Here is a 25,642-nt window from a genome sequence, read left to right as displayed (position 1 = left end):
AATTACTTCAAACATGTAACAGCCCCCCCCCCCCCCCCACACAGATTATGCATACTGCCATCTAGTGATAGATGAATAGCTTTTTAAACATACCACACACACACACACACACACACCATATTTTTTAAATGTGGAAAACTGCATATACAGCATGTGAAACAGTTATGACTCTCTATAAATAAAATATGAATAAAAATATTTAGTTATCCCGCAAAACAAGTGAGGCACTGCTACATAACCATTCATTTAGTCGAGTGAGAAAACACATTTAGAGGGGAAGCTCACGGTTGATGGATTTCATTGTACTTTTGACCCCTTTCTCCCATAACTGTCACATGGAGAGCTTCCGTTTCAGGGCTCCTCGTTCAATTTTTCATACCATCGTCAAGAAGAGAGAATTAAAAGAAGCACTGTATATAAACCAGGACGGCAAAGCGTTAAAGAGGGACTTTACAGTGTGCGGCGTAAGGTTTTCCTCGGTTCGTTTGCTGCCCTGCCGAGAGGCTGAGATGCCGTACAGCATCATTCGGTACAAGCAACGTGTCCTGGTCTGCTCTTTGGGATTCACTTTGTGGAAACACTTTATGAATATTCTGTTAGAGAGAATGCGATCAGACAGTAAATTACATATATTCACATTTCTCATAAAAGGCGGCGAAGAAGTGGTTCTTTCAAAGTATCTTCTGGCTGGTTTTGATGCTCTGACTGCAACAACCTAATTTCCCTTTAATTTACTCATCAGTAATCTTCAGCACTGAGGAGACTCTGCATCATCGTGCGCAAGTGCGCCGCTGACTCGATAAGTGGGGAGTATTTTCTACGTAAGTTCAATAAGCTCCGCAGCTTTAGAGAGGGGTCGGAATCTCCAGCGTTTGCTGTGTATGAATCATGATTGCAGCTCTGTAAACGGCCCATGGCAGGTGGTTGAGCAGAAACTCCGATCAAGAGGCGTTTGAGGCATTATGTCCTCTTCCACCTGGAGGATTACTGCATACGAGTAACTGCTCTTGGCTTTCCAGTCTATCTGGAACCCCAGCTGAGTTGAAGGAGGGAGAAAGGATGCCACCTGGGCTCCAGATTGGCCGACAAGAACCTGGGTTTGAATCCCCTCTGTAGATATTTACCCCAAGCACGGTAAATCATTGTAAGGAGCTTAGTAAACAAAAAAAAAAAAAACACGGTAAGAAGCGCGGTCTAAATGAATGCATTTTTTTTCACCTCCTTGCAGTTGTTCAGTGCAGAGTGGAGTGTGTTACTTCCTAGTACTGGAGTGTGGCGTCCTTTAATTAGAGCTGATGGTAAGCAGTTGTAAGCCAATATTTTTGCTATACAAATGTGTTAGAACTTCAGCGCTGTAGACTTGGCCAGGAACTGTATAAAATGTCCCAGTTACATTCATACTGATTTTACTGATGCTCAAATATTTTGCCAACTTGCCAGAAAATTATGGTTTTTTCAAATTTGTTTAAATTATTCTTCTAAACTTGTTCTTCCCACAATATGTCTGGGCTTGAATTATTGATAAAAATTAGTCGTGCGGGGAGTTGTCCTTTAAATGATTACTTGGCGGTGAAAAGGTTCTAAAACGAACCTTAAAAATGAAACCGGTTCCTTCGAAGTAACATCGTTAGTTGCGGCACAGCGTCGGACGCCCTTTCTGAAATAGGTAATGGGTCCGAGAGGCTTCGTGGGACATCCCAGCTATTGGACTGTAGAACACATTCTGATGGGTATGTGTGTGCTAGGTGAATGGTCAGAGATGGACATCAGCCCTTGGAGTTTTGTTTTGCCAAGTCAAAGGTTTACACTGTGGAATCTCACGGGCATTGACCCACGTCACGTCAACTGCACGATAGGGCTGAATCGTGATTCTTGCCGGACGGACAAGTCCTAAGCTGACATGTTGTAGGTCGGCACAAAGGTGGACACATTGTTCTGGACTCTGGACAGTGGTTTGATGGCAAATCATTCTTCACATGTGCTTACATTTCATACTTTCAGAATCACTGACAAAACGGTCAGATTTGGGCAAAAACCGTATAAGGACGCCGAAGTACCATGTTGAACTTTCGATGAAGATGGTACCGTGGAACAAACGGAGTCTCTAGGTCTTTAAGGAGTGCGACTTTTAACAGGGCAACTACTATTAGGTAGGTCACTCTTGTTCAGATTCAGGGAAACAGAATGCTGTTTCAGAATGCTGGGAACTCAGGAATAATCTGCAGTAGCAAAGTGGTTGCCTGGCAACAGCACAAACTTTTTTTTTTTTTTTTTCTTCCTCCGGACAGGCAGAAATGGAGAAACGGTGCCTTTGACTCCACTGGATTGCAGAACACATAGCTGGACTGTTCTGGATTGCAGCACAAAAACGGATTCACAGACCTGTGTTAAATAAGCTTGGGAGAGTGTTAAAGAGACCCTGTAATGACAGTTAAAGGGGTCACACAGCCATTGGTCTCTCTTCATCACTGTGTCTCGCATTACATAATTCTCAAATCACAGCTGGATGGTCAGCTCAATTTGAGCGCAATATGTAGAGATCAGCATAGTGAGGGAGCTGAGAATAGTTAAAGCTCTCATGGATTTCAGTGACTGAATCAAAATGCATCCCTATATTGAAATATACAGCATAAATCTGCTCAGAGTGTGTGTTTGTGTGTGACATATATAGAGTGCTGCTTGAAACCCCAAAGGGTGGTCATTGTTCTTGTGTGAAATACTTGTTTTATTTTCACACTTGTTCTTGTATGAAATAAAATGAATAAATGATGATTTACACATCTGATTCTACTTATCTACTTGGCTTAATCACACACACACACACATTTTCAGAACCGCTTGTCCCATACGGGGTCACGGGGAACCGGAGCCTACCCGGCAACACAGGGCGTAAGACTGGAGGGGGAGGGGACACACCCAGGACGGGACGCCAGTCCATCACAAGGCACCCCAAGCGGGACTCGAACCCCAGACCCACCGGAGAGCAGGACTGCGGTCCAACCCACTGCGCCACCGCACCCCCTTGGCTTAATCAGTGCAACTTATTTTTGCACCTCCGATACTTCCCTTTTTCTACTATACATAATTTCCTCTAAACCAACATATGTAACTGATAATTACACATCTATTATATCAGATGATGCAGACTGCTTCTCATAAAATAACCATTTCATGGTAAAACTAAGGGACAGAATGGGTTCACATATTTTCAAGCAGCACTGTGTGTGTGTGTGTGTGTGTGTGTGTGTGTGTGTGTGTGTCGATATGGGCTCATATTTTTACACAGTTAATGACTGTTTTAAAGCAGGCTGATTCCTGTGTGTTTTAAGCAATTGCAAGAACGATTCAGTGATTTCTTAGTCCTCCTTGTTAAGGCTTCTTGTGTTTAATTGCTGAAATACTGGGTTGTGTCACTCAGAACAGGCTGCTTCTTGCTCATCCTGGGGGGCATTGCTGTAAGGCTGAGCACACAGAGGGAGTAAGACTGCGGAAGTGAATGGAAGGTCTGTGTGTCGTGCCAGTGCGGGGCTAACCTTACAATTCAGTGGCACGACCTGCCACCCGCTGCTGGCCGCAGCCTCCACGGTCTTTGGTCCGTGCCAGCGGTGGATACAGAAACGGTTTCCCGATTGCGTCACTTGTTTATTTATTAATTTATGAAAACGGCTCAAAGCTATAGTTTGTCAGCTACTAGGAAGTCGTCATGGGTATCCGATTCCTCTTTTCCCCATGCCCTGCCTGTGTTCTCCTGTCAAAGTCACCAAGCGCAGACATGTGACTTGGCTTGCAAGAGGGGGACATGACCTTGGCTCTTCCCAGAGTGGAGCTCAGCTCGGGTTACGATGGACCGTCATCGTTCAAAAACTGTCCATGTGCCCTGGATAGATTTTTGCTGCTGCCAGTTGAGGGACAGGTCCTGTGGATGAGGCCCCGGGGAGTTCGTAACAGATGTTTGTACCACCTTGTAAGTATTGTTTATTTGCGCCAAGCCTCATAAAAACGATGCGGGGCCAAGAGGCTCTCCAGACTCTGTACAGACATTGATGTACTCCCTAGGCTTTAATAGACTCGTGACCTACAGGAATATTTCATCTGAAACAAGTGCGCTTACCGTATGCTTCATTGACAACTTTAAGATTGCTCTGTCTGCCCTGGTAGTTAACTGGAGAGCCGCTGGTGACATTCCATGCCCTGAATGGAAAATCTGAATGGCAATCGGGATTTTTCCATACGGTAGCAGTATTGAAAAAGTCAGCCCTGGCGGAGCATTTAACGCTGTTTAAGACGAGTATAAACCTTGTTCCAGACAAAAAACATAAACAATAAAATTGTCGTGCAAAACGTTTTCAGAAATAGAAACCCAGTAGAAGGCAAATTTCACAAATGCAGATAAGTTTTTGGTTATTGTAACTCTTTTTATCCAGTATTTGAATGAGTGTTTTTTCCACCGTGACTCGCAGCGTTAGATCATCAGCCTTACTGTGATTTACCCTTTTATACAGCACGGTTTTCCTACCGTATCACTTCAGAGTAAGGACTTTTCTCAAAGGTACCGCAGCGGGACTGGGGTTTCAAACCCAGGCGCTTTGATTGCAAGGCACCAGTATGAGAGGAATCCCCAAATTCAGAAAATACATTTTTGTTTTGTTGACAGATATACTGTGTACGTAGTGGCCACAGCAATCTAAAAGATATAGCGGCGTATCATTATTCACGTACTGCATGTATCCCAGGCTGTTGGGAGCTACAGTTTCAGGGGCTGTGCACAAAAGACAGAGAAGAGTATGAATAATTCAGCTGTTCACGGAGCTTATTTCGTTACGTGGAGCACTTCCGCATTTCAGCAATGAACAAGCCTGTAAAATGTTAATTCTGCTATTGTTTTGGCTGTAGGAGTTTCGCGCTTTTTCGTTTGGCACGTCTCCGGCCCAAGCTGCTACAGCACACAGATAACTGTGGGGAACTGTTTGTCGGCACGCAAGCTAAGTGTGGCTTGCAGAAGTGAGGCGCCCGAATGGTGCCACGTCACCTGTGGAAGCGATCGCAGCGGGAGTGTAAAGGATGCCGAGACGCACACGCGGAGCTCCGCTCTCCCTCCGCCGAGCTATGGATTAACGCCCCGTTCCCGTCTCTCTTTCCGCAGTGATCTGTAACTTCCGAGGCTCCCTGTCTCAAGGCCTGACGCTGGAGATCGGAGAGACCGTCCAGATCCTCGAGAAGTGTGAAGGTGAGACTCGTTTCCCGTGGACACGTTTCTTCTCGTTCTGCGGCGAGCAGGGCTCCAGATTGTGGTAAAACATGGCAATTTGGTAACAGTTGATATCCCTTAAAGGAACTTGTGCATCCAAAAACCCAAGGCCATGGTCGAGAAACAATATATGTTCCCTTTTCTCCGCTGTGGTTTAGGTCCCTGTGGGTTCAAGTACAGTGATTTGGCTCAGATGGGTGTAATTTGTTGTACTTGCTTGTCTTCTGTGGGATTTGACCTCTAATGCAAACGGCTGTGGATAAGGCTGTCTTCCGTTTCACTGCTAATGCAAAGAAGAGAACTCGTTCTAGCTGCGTGCATATGTGAATTTTCAATTCTTTTGCCACCAAACGCCAACAGTGGATCTACCAGTTGTGATCTTGTAGTGCATTCCTAAATAAGGAGATGTGCCCAACTTGATGACGGAATTAAAGAATGAGATTTATGAGGGTTTTGGAATCTCTGCTGGTTGTATTCTGTTGGGGAAAAAAGGATTGGACAGCACTCAAAGTTTTTTCGAGCAATGAACAATTAAATTTGTTAAAATAGCATTTTGCTATGTGTTTTGGCTGAGTGCCTTCATCAGAGTGCATGTATATTACATAAAGAACACACACACACACTTTCAGAACCGCTTGTCCAATACGGGGTCACGGGGAACCGGAGCCTACCCGGCAACACAGGGCGTAAGGCCAAAGGGGGAGGGGACACACCCAGGACAGGACGCCAGTCCGTCGCAAGGCACCCCACGCGGGACTCGAACCCCAGACCCACTAGAGAGCAGGACCCGGTCCAACCCACTGCGCCACCGCGCCCCCCACATAAAGAACAAATATACAAATATACAGTGCACATGGCCTATGACTGGTTATGACGTCATCGTTGTTAGGCTGAATGGGCAAAGATAGCATGGAGACTTGGTAAATCCACTTTTTAAATACCGTATCAACCAGTGAGCTCAATGAGAAGACTTCTTTATATCCTTTTTTGTAATCTTTTCTGTAATTTTTTTTTTTTTTTGATTTTTTAGTTCTTCATTTTTTACCTATTTTAACCACTGGTGTTATCATGTTTATAATGTACTGGTTTTATCCCGGGTTTGGTCAGGATCTGCTCTCTGGTGGGTCTGGGGCTCAAGTCCTGCTTGAGGTGCCTTGCGACGGACTGGCATCCCATCTTGGGTGCGTCCCCTCCCCCTCCAGCTTTGCGCCCTGTGTTGCCGGGTTAGGCTCTGGCTCGCCGCGACCCTGCTTGGGACAAGCGGTTTCAGACCCTAACCACTAAGTTACAGGATTTAGTCACTTGTTTAATAGTCTGTATGTTTCTTTTTACATAATGTAGATGCTCTCTGGTGAAGGCATGTAGCCGAAACACATCCGTGTTTTGTGAAAAGTAAATCTTTGTTTACTTTTATTTCAATATTTATTTTGATAGAGACGACCCTGGAAGAGCTCGTCAAACTAACACAAAATCAATTTCTTTCTAGATCTTTAATTTACCAAGTCACCATGACTCGAACCCGAGTCGATGGCACTTAACTAACTAATTAGTTTATTGCTATCACTAAGTTTGAGAGTGCTGAGCCAATTTCATGCTAGCTCCTGGTTAGAGTTTAAAATAAATAAGAGCCACGTATAATTTATTCTTACAGGTTATGTGCCATGTAGAATTTATTCAGCCATGTCATCCACAAAAATCCCATTAATCACTCTAAAAAAAATCCTTTTGGATGTCATGCCTTTCCTGCAGCTGAGATTTGGAGGTAGACAGCAACAAAGCGAATTCTCAGCAGGATTAGTATGGCTGTGACCGGGAGCTGTAAAAGCAGGTGTGAGGGAGCGGGGCAGCATGTGAAACGAAGCGATGCTGGAGAGGCAAGAATTCCCGAGGCCACTCCAGCGGTCTCGCAGAGGCCCATTTTGCACTCCTTATATGCGCTGGGAGTCTGAGGCCCACCCTGTCTGGGCAGTGCTGAACCCCGCGTAATGAGAATGACAGTGCAGCATTTGGCCTCGCTGGACATATTGATCAGGGTGGAAGAAGGCTCAGATGCTGTCCCTAGGGCTGCCTCATCCGTCCTGTAAGAGATGAAGGAGGACCTGACTTGGAGGAAGAAAGTGCTTTTGATGGCTCTCCAAGGCCGGCAGTAGCTTGTAAACCAATGCTTCCATACGCAGTAGGGAGGATGTTGTGGCCTCACAGGATCAAGTGCGTCTGCTATAAGTCGGAGACTTGGAATATTAATGTTCATGATTTACTTACTGCATTAATGCCCATAAACGAAAACATATCAATAAATGGTGCTGTTCTTCTGCAAATGCAGTTGCGTAAAATGGATCACAATGGAAGAGGGCGTGGTGGCGGAGTGGGTTGGAGTGGGTCCTTCTTTCTGGTGCGTCTGGGGTTTGAGTCCTGCTGGGGGTGCCTTGCGACGGACTGGCGTCCAGTTCTGGGTTTGTCCCCTCCCCCTTACGCCCTGTGTTGTTGGGTAGGCTCCGGTTTCCTGGGACCCTGTATGGGACAAGCGGTTCTGAAAATGTGTGTGTGTGTATGTGTGTGTGGATCCCAGTGGTCCAATGTCAAACACAACTTAGCTATGATGTAATCGTTATGTTTTTTCATCAGGAAACATTGCTCACATTTCATTTCTAATGAAAAATCTGTTGTTTTTACTGAAGAAGGAAATCTACATTTCACTAGAAGGTGTGATGGAACCTGGCTGTGACTGTACCTGACTGACTGGCATATACATGTGCAGCAATATCAATAGTCTTATATTTGGCAAGGCTGCTCCAGAAATTTTGAGATCGGTGCTCAGGTTGAGAAAAGGCTAACAGTTTTGAAGTACTGTAGTGTGCTGGGTGTTTCGAGACGACTTTGGAAAATAGGATGTATAAAACTCAAGAGGTAAACTGCTTGACATGTTGTGCACTGCAGAGATATTAGCCAATAGATCCTTGTCCTTTTATTATGGTTGTGGCACACCCAAAAATTGCATTTAGGTTTTACCTCATATGGACAGTAAAACCTTTTTCTTCTGCCTTTACTCGTCCCCAAAGACCCACTGAAGGCACAGAAGTGAAAGCTCAGCCAACAAATCAGTATTGGTAATTATTTTCCGTGACAGCAAAGACAAAAACACTACGTTAAATGATACGTAAATTGAATTATTACCATATACTCTATTTATGTTTCAGTGTTACTGAAAAAATGGCTTTGCACACAAACATTGTTACTGTCATAATCGTTTAGTTCTAGATCAAATGTTGATTATACACACAAGTGCTCTCGCAAAGTTAATTTCACAGTCTGCTTGCTTGATAAAATGCCCATATTTCAACAAATCTTTCTATCTTGTTTTAAACATGTAGACTTCTTGAAGAATCCTTCTCATTTTAATAATATATAGACACACACACACACACACTATATATATATTTTTTTTAAATAAGTAAGGGTCTGTATGCCTTTACGTTCCCGAAAATCTGGTCATACGACCATGGTTTGGATAGTGGTGTAGCTAATCCATTAATTTCTTTTGGGGGAATGTTTGATGTGATCATAGTTTTTGTTTTTCAAGTTTACTTGAAAATGACTCAGAACATACACTGTCATTAATAGCTTCAGTTTAATTCTTATAAAGAAGGTCCTTTCTATCAAACCGGTTGGACTTATTTTTTAGTTTAATAATACTGTCAGAGTTCATTGATGTGACTGAAGTGGGTGTGTTATTGACATACTGCTGGCATAATGGAGGTTTTATGGCAGTTTTAAGTGTTGAATGGAAACAGCAATATGGTATTTCTAACACCTTCCTTCTTCACAAATGCATTCGCTAATTTAAATGCACCAACATAAACTGGATATAAAGTCATTTCTGGGGCTTTAACTTCAATGCAAAGTGTTGGAGAATAAGTAGGAGAACACGTTCTGCAGCACTTTGTGCAGCAGATCACCGGCATTGTCAACTTTTTTCTTTTTATATGCTTGAACACTGACAATAAAGATGTGGGCAGGAGAATAAAATGCAGCACTTCATCTCAAAATTGACTTGAATGGCATCCCTTTCCAGCATCCTCAGTCTGTACACACAGATATCTGTGTTCATTCTCTGGGACTAGTTATCCATCAACGTGGGTGGCTCGTTTGGTTAGTGTCGCCAGGGGTCTTTTGCAATGGATTTGGCACAGTTTTGAGACTGAAAACTGGATATTCAGAGGAGGTGCTTATACTGTGGTGACTTGTACAAAAATCCCGATGACTGAGTATTTGTATAGTGACTGTTTGTATAATGGGAATTTGTGTAAAATACTTTTGAGACTCAACAGTTTGACTCTGGCTACTGTAGTATTGGTGTTCACATGCCATTGTGGTTAAGAGGGCTGTTGGTTCCAGTCAGAGAAACACGAATGAGGCAACCATAAGGCAACTTTACCTTAGTGAGCATGTGCAATATGCACATTTTTATGCTGTTATTGGTGAAAAGCTCATTTCAAAATCCACATAGCTGGCTTAGACAGACAGACAGACAGTAATTTACACCCCGTATGCCCACAGCATTAATATCGAGAATTTCTTTGCATACAGCATTCCTTTCTCTTGTTATTCATCTCTTTTTGATGAACAGCTAACACAGACATGTCTCAGGAATTTGGTTAAAATATGACACTTGACAAATATGTAGTCAAGGCTGTCAATTCATTATATGTGGCCTCCAGAATGGAAATTGAATACACTTCCTCCTTTGAGAGAGAGTGCTCTTGGCAGGCTGGCAATGGTGAGATTTCACTGTGTTCAGTTTCTGTCAGGTGTGACTCAGGTGTAAAAAATACACCTCGACTGAAACGCCACTCTGTTCACTGAATCTTGTATGTCTGTAAAGCCCCTACCTGTGCAGCCTTTTGGATCGGCGTAGATTTATTGTGCCCAGTCTTGCGAGGCAAATTCATTTGCCTCTCCAGCAGTACTTTGCTTGTGTGTGTGTGTGTGTGTGTGTGTGTGTGTGTGTGTGTGAAGAAGAGAGAAAAACAACAGTTAGGGAAATGACTGTGGTCTGGTTTATGTAATGCTAATTGTCACTCAGTTGAGTTGGGGTAGAGACTGTGAGAAGGTCTAACACAGCAAATACTTGGAGGACTGAGCAGGGATTTCAAGACCCCCTCAGCCACCGCGAACTCTGTTTCCGCACATTTCTCAGGTTCAGTTCCTAGAGACTTTATATGCAAAGTCAGCATCCATGGCTTTAGCATCTTCTCTCAGTGTTATTTCAGCAGGCTCTTCTGTATAATTTGTATGTTGAGGAATGTCAGCCAAGTTTATTTTCTCTAATGCAAATAAGTTTTTCATTTCTGGGAAAAGTTTTTTTTTTTTTTTTTTTTTTTTTTTTTTTTTGAACATAATTCTGCTAGGCAGCTGAGTTGCTCCAAGGTTATATGTTCAACAGCAAAGCTCTGTCTGTGATGAGGTTCTTAGAGTTGTTGTACCTCCCTTGTTAGTTAACAGTTCCTTCAATCTTTGTACGTTCAAAAATGTAAGAATTTTTTTAACCAATCTCTGAATTATCATTATTGCGCTATCAAAATTTTGCTTATGTTTGCCAGAGTGACCTTTCTCTTCACATTGCTTAAGTTATTCTCCACTTTCCCAAGGATGGACATGGGTCACCAGTACCTTCATAAGGTCATTGGTTGCTCAGAATGTATGTATAGACTGTTTTAACTCAATCTGTGCATTACATTGGTAAACAATGAAAGTACAAATAAAAATACAGCTCTCTCAAAGAGCAACCTGGCTTGTACAGTGAGGATAGGTAGACAAGTGACAGGTATTGAAAAGGAGATGTGCTGTGGCCTGAGGTCATCAGACTGCCAATGATAGGATAAGCAGTTCAGTGTGTTCATTGATTGTTTTCCTGGCATCCTAAGCATTTGATGTAATGCATCTCTTGGAAATCGAAGCCTTCAAAGACTGTAACATGCCATCGTGTTTCAAGTCAAAGCAACAGCATTATCCAACTACTGCAGAAAACACCAGCCATCAGTCTCTTTTTTTTTTTTTTGCTGCCTCTTTACTTTTTAATGACTAGTACACAAGTATGGTCCACAGGGTAATTGACAAACAGTTGATGCAATTGCGTTCTTTTGTCCCATCTTACAGTCAATAGTTAATAGAAAGAATTTCATTCTTAAATGCTTGAGATCCATCACCTTGGAAACCTGTTGGCAGTAATTGTTGAAATTCTCAAATCATGAGGATGCTAATTATAGAGATGATTGTGTTGATGATTCTATTAACAAGCTATCATAATTGCAGGTTTTTGACAGTGATCCATAGAAAAAACAAATACTAGCCCAGTTTGTTTTTGTTTATCAGTGACTGGTGTTCCAGTTAAGCGGGGTGCGGTGGCGCAGTGGGTTGGACCACGGTCCTGCTCTCCGGTGGGTCTGGGGTTCGAGTCCCGCTTGGGGTGCCTTGTGACGGACTGGCGTCCCGTCCTGGGTGTGTTCCCTCCCCCTCCGGCCTTACGCCCTGTGTTACCGGGTAGGCTCCGGTTCCCCGTGACCCCGTATGGGACAAGCGGTTCTGAAAATGTGTGTGTGTGTGTGTGTGGTGTTCCAGTTCATTAATTTTGCATATTTGCAGTTTTACAACAGTAGTATGGTAAACTGCTAACAGTACATCTTAGAATATTTGAATACTTGGAATATAAACAGCTTTTGCACAATCAGATTCGATGAGTATTAAAATTAAGATTAAGGTTACTCATTTTGTCAAAAATATGTACAAAAAACTAAGTTTTGAAAAACTTACATATGATATTAGGCAATAAACAATCAAAAAGTAACCCTCACTACAGTTTGTGTGGTGCAAATAGGTCATTTCTTAATATTTATTTATTCTTTTAAATTTTCACTGTTTTGTCTTAAACATTTTCAGCTGCAGCTGAATAGTTTAACTTGACAGAATAGGTGATGTGCTGCCTCTGCTGCTTTTAACAAATGACAATGTATTGATGTCAGTGTGGACCTATTGAACGATGTTTTATTCAGTCTGATGCCAATCACTCTCAGCTTAATCTTTCACTACAACAGCAGGTTTGAATCACCAGTGGGTTGTGGGGGGGGGTTGCTCTCTTATGCACTTGAATTGCATTCATCTCCTGCTGCCTAATCTTTTCAAAGTCTAGTATCATGTAACACAGACCAACTTTCTTCCCACTGCTCTGATACCCGTCGTCATCAAAGTTGGTTCTCATGGAATGCATTACCTATTAATTTGTTTGGTGATATCTATATTTATAAGAGTAATTCTAATATAGCTGAGGGAAGAATGCTGGAAAGTTTTCAAAGTTCTCCATGAGAAGTACCTAGTCTGAAATTTTTGTCTGTCCTTCACACTGCTGTTGGCAAAAAACGGTCACTTTAACAAGTGAGTCAACTATTAATTCACCAGAGTACATGGTAATGTAGATTTTAAAGTCAGTACCGTCCCACTTCAGCAGAAGGGGAATCAGCGCCGAGGTCTCCATATGAGCTGCTGCACGAAGATGGACTCCAGCCAGTCACGCACTCCAACCATCCTCTATGATTCACTCACAATCCGAAGCCAACACGCATGCATGCACAAACACACATATTCATGTGAAGATAAGTAAGAACAGCAGGAACTCTGCCTCTTTGACCACACTTGTTGGGTTTCATCTGACATAGTTTCATGCAGAAATGCATAATTTGTTTCACCAAAACAATGAATTCCCTTTGGCGATTAAAGCCTGGGATTTAGAAGGAAAAAACTGACAGCTCCACAGCCTCTTTCGGAGTGGAATTAGCCAACCGCAGCTCCTCTAGAGTACTCAAAGGAGTTCCAACAGACAAAGATTTCCAAGGGGGGGGAGGGGAAAGAGAGCGCTACTGTGGAAAAGGAACCCAGGCGTTTTGAGGGCGAAGCCGGATGAGATTAAACTCAAGCAGTCTGTAGGTGAATGCGGTTTTAAATAAACCATTGAGCAGAAAGGCACACAACTGGGTGTTGTTGTGCTATACTTGCATACCTCTGTCTGCTGAAGTGGTCTGTTTGCTGGCAGGATCCCATTTTCTCACACTGAGTTTCTCCTGGAGTTGGTCCTTGAACCAGCATGAACTTCATGACCCAGTGAACCTCTCCTCTACTGTGAGAAGGTTATCCTTCCCTGCTCTATCTATCTATCTATCTATCTATCTAATTTATTTTGCATGAGTACCTTCGTCTTAGCTGTGTGGTTATTTTCTTCTCTTGTGTTGGATGTAGCCTTTGGCTATGCTTTCATATGCTAGAAGATTTGGTGTTTATTTTTTAAAGAGAGGACAATATTTCATTTTGTGGTTTAACTGACCTACCTTTCACTGTTGTGAAGATAAACTGGCGTGATCTTGGTGTGAAAGTTTACACTTTTTTATTGTCTGCACCCCAGGAGACAAAATGCCGAACATTATGAAATGAATGATCCACATTATGCAATCACTGATCCTCCAGTATGTACAAATTCTCGTCGCCGTTTCTTCTTTTTATTAAGGAACCCTTATAAATTGCAGCTCGGAAGCAATGTGCAGCTGAACAGAATGGGCTGCATTAGTCCAAAAGATGATATGGGCTTTATATTACGTTTTATATTTCAGATGTTATTTTCTTGCACTATAATACTCCTCCGTTAATGTTGCACTGTAAGAGAGACGAAATTGAAATGTTTTATTGGTGTCCCGTTTGGCTTTGATTTAGTCCATGACACCAGTAGAATAATAGTAGCTTGTGTAGATATTGTCTCTGCTGCCAGTTTGGGAACTCTGTCAAGGGATCATGAGATCCAGATTGTATTTTACCATAAGCTTCAGAGGCTGACAAACACACCGTGACAAAAGCCCTTTTTTCGGATCTGCTTTTTCATCGATGAAGATTTCACCTGCTTTCCATTCGTGTCCTCCAGATATTTTTGTCAGAACATTTTATCGTCTCTGAAGTCTTTCACGGCGATGAGAGATATTTGGTCATTAAGAAAATTACGAAAGATGTTCTTTGCTAATCAGCTTCTTTTATACTGCCTGAATGAAACAGCAGGGAACACTGGGGAACATTGCTAAACTGGCTAATGTGGTCCCTAGTAAACCTGAGTGCAGCTGGAACTGGGTCATGTATTCAGCCTGAGAGACTTTACACCATTTGGGATTGGGAATGTACTGTATTATTGTAGTTAATAGTCATACCTATGGATTCAAAATATGAAAAATGAAATTATGCCCCATGTGGATTTTTGGGAGATTTGTCTGAGTTCAGTTCATTTTTTATTTTCATGACATGTCAGACTACATCGTAGAGATGCTAGTTTTTTCTTTTGGACAACGGGAGCTTGGCTGAAGTTGGCAGCTCTGGTTATAACCTGATTGTGCTTGTGTTCTTTCTGGCCTGCTGGACTGTACTTTGCAAAGTCAACCGTGACACACCCAGGACCAGTTGGGCAGTGTAAGGTGTACGGAAAGCAAAGTACAGTCTGAGCACAGCATTTTACATTTACATTCTGTGAACAGGTGTCATTTTAAGGAAATACTTCAATATTACCTAACAAATTTGGCCATGAGTGAGGAACAGAGTTAAGGGAAATCTTTAATAAGATTTTTCTTTGGGATTTTACAAGATGGTTTAAATTTAATTTTTTTCTGTTACTGCAGAGATTTCTCTGCTACCTGTTGAAATAGCTAATAATTGTATTCAAACTGGGGGGTGCAGTGGCGCAGTGGGTTGGACTGCAGTCCTGCTCTTCAGTGGGTCTGGGGTTCAAGTCCTGCTTGGGGTGCCTTGCGATGGACTGGCGTCCCGTTCTGGGTGTGTCCCCTCCCCCTCTGGCCTTACGCCCGTGTTGCCGGGTAGGCTCCGGTTCCCCGTGACCCCGTATGGGACAAGCGGTTCTGAAAATGTGTGTGTGTGTGTGTGTGTATGTATTCAAACTAACGGTCACATTAATTTTACTCATACTGTAAATTTAACTGGGCGGCACAGTGGCACAGCAAGTAGCGCTGCTGTCTCACAGTGCCTTGGTGGTGCAAGAGGGCATGAGTTCGATCCCCTCTTAATCTGTGTGGAGCTTACTTGTTCTCCCTGTGTCTGTGTGGGTATCCTCTGGGTGCTCTGGTTTCCTCCCACAGTCCAAAGACATGCTGTTCAGGGTCCCCATAGTGTGTGAGTGACACAGAGAGTGTGTTCCACTGATGTATGGATGAGTGACCCAATGTAAGTAGTGTATCTAACAGTGTAAGTCACCACAGCGAATAAGGTGTGGGCTGATAACACTACATAGTATCCACTGGAAGTCACTTTGGACAAAAGTGTCTGCTAAATAAATGTAAGTGGCTGCATAGAGTCAGAGCTATTTGTTTCACACCACAACATCTCTTAGTGAAAGTGAATAAAGTTGAAAAAATGGTCAGAGGGAAGATAGATTTGAATGAAATCACTAAACACTGAAAATTGTTTAAAAGTATTTACTACATGCCCTGTATCCGTACGCTTTATAATGTGTTATTACACAGTTTTTGAAGTGTTGAATTTTTGCATGTTCTCCTTGGGTTTCTGTGGCATCCGTCTGGCTGCTGTGGTTTCCAGTCACAGTCCAAAGAAATGTATAAGTGGATGTGTGCATGCGCCTGTGTGTGAGACTGTCCTGTGATGGATTACCATCCCATCCAAGGTGTACCCTGCCTTATCCCCTGTGCTTCTGAAATACACTCCAAACCACTGTGATCCTGCAGTAGAACAACCTCGTATTAATTGTGAATTTATGAGTATTTTGAAAAATAAAACAGAAAATTAAATTAAATGGCACATGCTATAAAAAACTTGGCAAAGTTAGGAGTCTTTGGGGTGATTGCAGGGAAGGTCTTTAAAGTACCTGCTGTTATCTTAGCAAGCCCATATTCTAGTTTTAATGAACAAGCAAAAACACAACACAAATGAAACTCTACCTTAATTATAACTTCTTCTGCTTGAAGTGGGGTATAACTCCTGGTTAGCTAACACTACCTGGCTAATGGTAGCAAATAAATCCTTGTCATATCAAGCCTTAATACCAAATAATTGAGTATGATGTAAAAAGAAAACAGAAAGTGCATAGGTTTGACGTAACAGAAAAAAGAACTGCAGGGCTTGGAGATGGGCCTGACTTTGGATCAGGAGTTTGAGGGTTTGAGTCCCTTTGTGGTTGATACGGTCTTTGCATACAAAGTGATGTTTAGTAAACGGCTTACTGAAATTGGAATTATTTAATGCGTGATGTCGTTATTGTTTAGGGGTTAGATCTGCTGCCTATGAAGCGAAAAGTCATAGGTTCAAATCCAATCTCTCGCTGTGGTACCCTTGAGCAAGATCCATACCTTGAATTGCTCCAGGAAAATTGCCTCGCTCTATAAGTGTAAGTAGCTTAATGTCGTACGTTTCTTCGGAGAAAAGTATCAGTTAAATGAATAAATGTAACTGTGAGTGCTATAGAAAGGAAGTTTTTAATATCCGACAGGTTGCCTTAGCAATGCCAGTGTGTTGAAATTTATTTTCACTTCTCTGTTCTGTCTCCAGCAAGAAAATTACCTGATTTGTTTCGCTTGCTGGGAGAAGAAGTCGCTGTTGAAATTTTAGTCCTTTTGAAGCTTGTGTTGTTTGTTGTGTGTTTGAATTGCATGTGGTTGATTCTGCGAAGTGAGTCTGAAAAATGCCACTACCAGTGTAATTTCCTGTGTAATTGGCTATTTATATTTGATAACAAAACATTTCTCTTTTATTTTATATTGTATAATTGATGAACTGGGCTGCGCAGCCATTTGATCACCATGTTGTGCTCTTTATAGGACACTTTTTAAACGTTACATGAAACGTAATGCGTTCTACTTTATCAGAAATGTTTTTTTTTCTGCTAATGGGAGTTGGTAGATTACTGCAGGTACTTTGAGGTTACAGTTGTAAATTCGCTGACATACATATGAAATTTCCAAAAAAAAAAATTTACACAACTTCCATTAAGTTCACTAAATTGAAACGCACTTGAAACAACTAAATGTTTTTATTTTGTAATAGAAAATAAAAACACAGGTTTAGGGTTTATGTGGCACGTTTGTGTTTTTTTATTTGTAAATATCTTTATATAGTTTTTCCAAAAGTATGCCATTGGTGTATAAATCTATGCCAAAAACTTATTATCTGTACCCTGAAGGATGTTGTTTGATCACTTTGTTGCTTGAGGGATGCTGCTATAGTACCTTTTATGAAGGTAAGCTGCTCTTAGGTAAACATTGATGGTGAAGAACATTGTAATAAATATTGTTACAAACAGTATTTTTTATAGACCATACACCAGTGAAAATGAAATTTATATCACCATAGTGCCATCTGATACATTCTGTAATACTTAGGGTATTGCTGCCCACCTTTCTCCTCCACCCAAAAAAATCCCACCACATTCCTTTTCCCAGAACCACTTTGACTGCACAGCGGTGTGTGAGTTACCTAGCCATGGCACCTGATTTGAGCTGCACACCTTTATCTGATTCTAACAAGATGGCTATTTATTATTATTATTTATTATTATTTTTATTTTTTATAGAGCGCTCTTCTCACGCAGTGACAGAGTGCTTTAACACAGGGATGCAGCAAGAAAAATTGATACAAACAAAGACGACAGTCAACTAATGCCTACCATAATGAAGAACTTATTATAGAGCTATAAGTATACCTACTGGCCACCGGGGAAAGGAACAAAAACTCCCAACTGAAGGCTGAGGGAGGAAAAAAAACCTCTGGGGTCCACGGCCCAGTGGTTTCCCACCCCTCCTGGGCATTCTAGAAAATAACAATTTGTAAGCCAGTGTTTAACAAGTTATTATAATGTTGGTAAATGGCTATTTATGAGCTCTGATTCAGCATGAGAAGACTTGAGTCTTGAGTTTCAGTTCCCTGGCACTTGAACTTTTTAGGTATTTCCACCCTTGCTTTATAGTTCGGATTTTCCAGATTTTACTTGCCCTGTAATTTTTTTGGAAGTGATGCTTGTCTCTCTCTACAGTCTGATTACACCATTCGTCCAGTTTCTCCTGTTTGACCTAATCTTGAGTCCTGGCCACATGTCCCCTTCTTGCTTTTTACTTAGAATCAACATCTACTCTCATTGTTATCAGCAGAACTGATCCACCGCCTGCTGTTAAGATCTGACAATGGCCATTGTTGCCAGTGTGTACCGTTGAAGGCACAAGGCCACACACCTAGAGAGGTAGAGTGCTTCCCCGAGTGTTGAAATGACACTAATGTGTGGCTATACAAACAGGATTTTCAAGCAGCTTTCAGCAAATTCACCAAATTTTGGCTTGTACTAGTGATATCTGTCTCGGGGAAAATGTGACGGGGAAAATTAGTAGACAGCCACACAAAAACTCTTGTATCCACCAACAGGTTGTGGACGTAAGGTGAATGCTAGTCGGAGATCGGTAGCAAGACAAAGGTGTGTGTGTCTATTGTCCCAGCAGACAGTGATCTGCACATTGTACCCCTTTCAGTCTCTTCTCAGTACTAAAAGCACCGAGATTTTATTCAGATCCGACTGTCACATTAACGGATCCTGTTACTGTATGTTGCTGCTATTTTTTGCCATGAACTATACAAAATTTACCAGAAATCTGTCGGTAATTTAAATAGTGTGACTGCAATGCAAACCTCCTTGGGCTGAATTTCAGCTGTTCTTAGACCTTTTCTGATATCGGCACAAAACATATTACTGAATTATAAGGAACCGTATTCAGATTCCAGAATCATTTATTCATGCCAGTTTGTATCAGTATTGCCATCGTCTGACTATGTCAATGCAGCCAAATTTACTGAAAGCTCATTATAAACATTGTTCCTATAGCAGGTGCTGTACAGTACTGTGATACTTATATAGTTACTTCACCAATAAAAGGTACATTTTTCGAGAAATTTATTAGTATATCTTCTGCAAATTGATATATTTATCAATGATCACAACAAACATTTCTAACTGTTGACAGTAGCCTATCTTAAAAAGTGCAATGTTTAAAGCCAACAACACAACAACAAAAAGCAGCAGTTCAATTAAGTTCTGGTCAGTTTAATTTATTTATGTATAATTCCCTTTTCAACAGATTGCTTTAGAGTGCTTATCACAGAATAATACATGCAACAATTAGCATGAATAATAACAAGGATGCACGTTTAAAAACAAATATGATAAAAAACCAAAGAGCAACATAGGAGCAGATAAAAAACAACTGAGGCCAGCTGGCTGCTCACCCCAGCTCGACAGACAGAGAAAAAAATAGTATTATGTAGACGGATTCTGGAACATTCTGGTAGGTAGCTGGATCCCTCACCCCTAACCCTTAATCCTAACCCTTAATTACTAACCCTAACACTAACCTAGTGGGTTAAGCAGGGCAAATCAGTGTGGAGGTGTTCTCCCCAGGTGCAAACGCATCCAGAGTCGAGTGGGAAAACATACATGCTACTATAAATATGTAGAGCTGGGCAGCAGCAAACACTTGTAAAGACTGCAGCATGTACTGTGGCCCCAATGGCTTCACTCGGTGTGTTTTAAAGAATGAACAGCGGAGCTTAATGTACATTTGACTGCTTGAGCTAAAGGGGGATTGGTAACATTAGCCGTAAAGTTGTCCTATAAATAACGGTTTTGGCATAACAGCTGAAGATGACATTTTTGCCTCGGAACTGCAAGAAAACCTACATAATTATAGTAGTGCATTGTTTTAACCATGGGTTATATGGCTTTGCTTGTGTAAAGCAACCCAATAATAAAATGAAATTCTGAAAATCTTTGTTTGTAATGTGACAGTTGATTCATTCAAGTACAAGTGCAGAGCACTAGCTCAGATTTTTTTTTTTTTTTTTTGCCATGTCATAAAACCTTGCTGATAATTATTTTAATAGTAAAAGTTTATTTGAATAAAATTTTAGTCAGATCGAGTCTGACAACTTCAACAGGTACAAATATGTAAATGCAAATTAATTGCGCATAAGCCTGAGGGACATGCTTAATCAGATCTGGAGCACTGCAAACATATTTATGATTTTTTTGAGGTGGCAAATTTCAACACTTTGGGATACGCTGTAATGTCTAAATTGAGTATGTCGTGCAAAAATCATGGTGTACCTATCCCTTAGGAACAGTCATTCATACCCTTTTTCATATGATATTGATTGGGTGTTTTTCCTCCATCTTCAGGCATCTTCTGCTTTAAACTTAGGAAGGTCTTGTTGATCACAAGAAGACTGTTAAGAATTTTAAGCAGCATTTACAGAATGTTTTGCCACAAACTTATATTGTATGGTACCACAAAAGAGTTCCACTTCAGCGGATTTCAGTGATTTTTATGTTTATAGCATATAGTAGAGACTGGCAAGGTGGCGCAGTGGGTAGAGCTATTGCCTGACAGTGCCTGTGCTGTGCAGGCATAGGTTTGATCTAGCTATCTGTGTGGAATTTGTGTGTTCTCCCCATGTCTGTGTGTATTTTCTCTGGGTGCTCTGGTTTCCTCCCACAGTCCAAAGACATGTTTCAGGTGAATTGGTGTCTATAAATTACCCGTAGTGTGTCAGGATGATTGTTTCCCTGCCAGTCTGTTGCCCAGTGATTCAGTGATGAGATCCGGACTCCTGCAATTCTGACAAGGCAAGTGTTTCATGATAGTGTGTGAGAATTTAATAGAAAAATAGCTTACAGTAAAAAGATGATTTCAAAAGCAGAAACCGTGTAATTGTCTTGCAGTGCCATGTGAACCATCTGGCTGAGAATGGTGTGCTCTCTGAACTTTTAGCCAGTAAAAATCAGATTTATTTTGATAAATGTATGACCGGGTTAGGGCGCGTGGACCGAAACTGGTGAAAAAATTCAACTAACAACACAATAGGTCCACTATGTTGTATTTTTCACGTTTCTTTTTTCAGGACTGCAGTACATGGCTTACTGCACTTGTAGAAATGAAATAGCGTGTGTGCGTTTGTGTTTGTGGGGAAGTGGGAGGGATGCCATCGTGATTAAGTCAAGAGGCTGCCCTGAAGACAGCTGCTTTCTTTAGAGGCCATGAACAGCTGAAAAATGAGTATGGAAAAATTGGTATGCCGCATCACTGTTATTGCAGCCTGACAGCAAGCACTCATGCATTAATCAATGTGCACGTGCTGTACATAATTGTCCAAAATGTTTGATATTCCTTGTGACTTTGTTTGCTGCAGATGGTTTCCTTCCAAGCCCTTAAGACCCATGAATACTTATGTAAGATGCAACTGAAGAAAAGCACTATAGCAATAGTCAGTAGGATTTTTAATAATTTAGTGGGTCATTAGACGTCGCTTTTGTACTAAGTGTAGTGTATCTTCTGCTCTTTTACAGGATGGTACAGAGGTTTCTCAACAAGGAAGCCCACAGTGAAGGTAAAGAATTTTTAAAAAATATTTAATGTTTTTGTTTTCATAGTATAGTACAAAATGTACAGGAAAAGAGGTCTTTTGATGTCATCTTCTATTATTTTATCCTCTCAGACCCCTTAAATACCTTACCTTGCTTTGTATTCATCATTCTGACTCCATTAAATGTTGATCTGAGATGAGAATGAATGGGAAATTAAAATGGCATTATTACCTGTAGCAGCCTGTTCCACAGAAGGTAATGAGGACGGACACTTTTTGCATTACATATTTCCGGTCAGAAATGCTTAGCTGTGATTCAGCTATTTTTCACACTTTTTACAGTGTTTTTAGTTATTCGGAAACATTTGCATTGTCCCTTATTATCAGATGAGCTACAAAATGTTTCTTTCAAAGCACCTACAGCTTCGTTCATAAGTTCTGTTGGAATGAGCATGTCTGCGTGTTATGAAACTGCCAGCTTTACCCAAAGTGCATACATTTTCTGTTGATCTTGTAAAGAGCAGAAGGACAGCGTGATGTGCTTTGTTCAGTATAGTGAGATGAAGAGAAGCAGCTCAGGTGTAAGAACCTTCCTGTCTTTTCTGCTAAGAGGAAACGGCATGAAACGGGCTTTAAATCGTCCTTTGCTATATTTGGATGCCTTAGTTCAGCCCAGCAACACACACCTATACAAAAGCATTCAGAAAAAGGGCAGTAATCCATAAACGTGTATTTTTTAACCTTTGTTTATCCAACTATTATGAATAAAGTTCACATTCTTCATAAAAAAAGACATTCTCAACAAGGATAAAAATTACTAATGATCCCCAGTTACAATAAAACTAATACAGTACAATAACACTTGTTAAATCTTTTGTTGAGTCCCGTTGAGTTGATGGAGACTCTTGGTGCCTTCAGAAACTTCTGTCCTCCACTTGTGTCCTTAGGGTTGACAAGCATGTGTCCATTGTTGCTGTGATTGACTACATTCTGCTGCATGTAGGGTGTCCTCTTTCTTTGTTGTTCTTTTACTTTCACCTTTCCCAAGCATCCCAAGTACTTTGTATAATAAGTCCAAAGTGTGCTAACCTCAGTTTCCTTGTTTATACTTCCAGTGAGAGTTCTGCTTTGATTTAATCCAGCATCCATCTGTTACATTTCCTGGTCATGTATGGTGCCTTTAGAAGTCCCCTCCAACACCACAGTTCAGTGGAGTTTATGTTCTGCCTAGTTGACTGTCCAACTTTCACACCCCTATAGGGTTGTGGAGTACACCATTGCCCGGACAGTTTTAATCTCCATTCTTGTAGATACGTCCTCACATTTGAGTACTCTATTCAGATCTTTCCTCGCATCTCTGCTGTGTCCCAGTCCTGTGTGTCTCTCGACTGCTAGATCCTTTGTTTTCAATCCCTGATCACGAGAGACAGAAATTGTCAATGATTTCTTTGCCTCTACTGTCAGCACTAAAGTTTGCTGCTGTTCCAGTTTCCATGACCTTAGTTTTCCTCTGATTTAATCACTGCCCCATTTTTTTCAGTCTCCACCCTGACCTTTTTTAAAGAGGATTTTAAGGTCCTCTTGATCCTATTATTAGTGTGGTGATATATTATGCCTTCCTATTTTTATATTTGTTGTGCATACAGATAATATTGATCTAATGTATGGAGTTCTTTTTTCAGTCACATTTACCACATTTAAATGTAATAAAATTATTCAGTGCAGCTGGCAAATATGAATGTGACATAATTCTTGAATAGCTTACAGTGTCAGTAGAACATCATGTTCCAACCAAAAAATGTGGTTTATAAGACTTGGGCTATAACCTGGCTGGAATATGGTCAGTGTATAATTTTTGTGTTTTATGAAAGCCACAACTTTACTCCACAATATCCTAGCAACGATAATACAGATGTATATTTTGCCTCCTCACAATGTGCATGTTGCAAGAACACAAAATTACCGATAATAGTTTTATATTTTTTCCCCACCATGCTGTGAAATTCAATAAATATTTTCATCCTTACAAGATCTGAGCACAAGTGGCCAGAATATTGCCACAGTGTGTTACATAAATTGTTAGTGAGGTAGTTAGATAACCGAGATGCAGCTGCGCTTTGAAGGCAAGCGGCGAAAATGCCGCTTGTTTCCCATCTTTCTTGCCGAAAACGGGCTTTTCCAGTAAGTGTGGACACACAATAGCTCTGCGGGAACTGCCTAAATTGAAACACGTGAATGCGGAGCATGTAGCATTTGTGGATGCAAAGGAAAGGAAAGGAGAAGGCAGCCTGACAGTTAAAAAGGGAGCGCTGCTATTTCAGGCCTTGTTTGTTTCATTAATATGTGAAACAGGCCACCGTTGGACTATCTGTGTCTACATGAAAGATGAGGGATTAGTTTGCTGTTAGATGTTTGTGTAGAAATGGGTACCATTTATTTATTTTTAAATCAGCGCATTTAATCTGTAAAAGTAGTGAATTTGCCAGAATAGCACCTTGTCCTGATATGCACACTGTTAATATCAAACATTTTACTGCAGTGCACTTTGTATATTTTCAGTCAGAATTTATTGCTTCTGGTAAAAGTCCAGATTGAAAAAAAAAAAAAAAAAACCAGAAGCACAGCACCGGTATTTCATTTATTACCATGCTGTGTATGTGTTATGTTCAGTGTTTGTCTTTAAGATACACGGTTCTAATGAGACACAGTGACACAGAGAGTGGAGCGGTCATCTTTAAAAAATCAGTACAATAAATACAGGAGTTGTGGTGCTGATGGAGTGGAAGTCCTGTTTCATATGTAATATAATGTAATATAATCTTAGTGAATGCCCAGGATGGCAAATTTCAAATGCAGTCTAACAAAAGTAATTCAGAGCATTTTTCCTGTCAGCTTTGTAGAAGGACGTGTTGTCCTTGAGAAGCTGAAACCTTCAAAAACTGAAAAGTGAACTCAACTCAGCTAATAAAAGCTTCCAGGAACTCCTGTGATTGCAGTGACCTTTGTAAAGTAATGGACAGATTACATAGGAAGGAGCATCTCATAGTATACGCAGAATACAAAGCAGGGATGTAAGACCTCAGGCAACTTAATGAATGAAAATTCGTCTTTATGAGACTTTTTGCCCCTTAAGATTTTCCTTATTGCTTCAGTTATCACGGAGTGCCAAGAAATACATAATTTGCCATTGAAAGGCACCAAAATATTAAACGTGAACAACAGTTATTTCCATTACAATTATTTCTATTGCTATTATTTCTATTCTTCAATATCCACTTATATTGTCTTGTATAAACCTTAAGGATTTATAAACAATTAACATGCATGAAAGCTGTGCTGTATAAAAAGGCTTTGTTGTATTTTTTTTCCACTAAATTTTCACATTATATATAAATGAATAATACTAATATAGAGTAATAATAAGAATAATTTAAAGTTCAGCATTATTATTATATTTTCAGGTTTTTATTATTTTCGCTTTCATTCCTAAATCCTTTCTGCGTTTTTCCGGCTCTGTGAGAACACAAACAAAATGTTCGTAATCGAAATGCAGTTGTTGCTAGTCACCCAAACATTCACCGAGTCCCAAACAGTAATAGGTATCGATGTCGTGCAGCGCGGCTAGCCGGCGTATTGTAGGTGTTGACGAAGATGAAGTTAGGTTTTAAAAGCAAACGTCGGTACCCAAGAATGATGTAATAAGGTTAATGGGATGCCCATGGTAAAGCCAGGTTGTCTGAAGTTGCACATCATGAATCAAGGACTACCTGCCTTTATACAATATTATGTCATTCACATTTATCCAACACTTTCCTCCAAAGCAACTTACAACATTAAGGTCACAATTATTACATGCTCACAATCAATTATCCATTTATATAGCTGGGTAATTTTACTGGAGCAATTCAGGGTAAGTACTTTGCTCAAGGGTACTACAGCCTGAGGTAG

The 25,642-nt window shown here is 40.9% G+C and overlaps 1 protein-coding gene across 1 annotated transcript in view; it reads left to right on the top strand.

Moving 5' to 3' along the window:
* dock3 (dedicator of cytokinesis 3) overlaps positions 1-25,642 on the top strand; it is a 197,212-nt gene that overhangs the window by 45,588 nt on the left and 125,982 nt on the right. The window contains exons 2-3 of the mRNA XM_018747099.2: positions 5,144-5,227; positions 21,678-21,718. Of these exons, the coding sequence (XP_018602615.1) occupies positions 5,144-5,227; positions 21,678-21,718 (125 nt within the window). The remainder of the gene's footprint in view (positions 1-5,143; positions 5,228-21,677; positions 21,719-25,642) is intronic.

The sequence above is a fragment of the Scleropages formosus genome, chromosome 22, assembly GCF_900964775.1.
Source record: "Scleropages formosus chromosome 22, fSclFor1.1, whole genome shotgun sequence".
Taxonomy (NCBI): domain Eukaryota; kingdom Metazoa; phylum Chordata; class Actinopteri; order Osteoglossiformes; family Osteoglossidae; genus Scleropages; species Scleropages formosus.
This window is presented reverse-complemented; position numbering and strand designations above follow the sequence as displayed.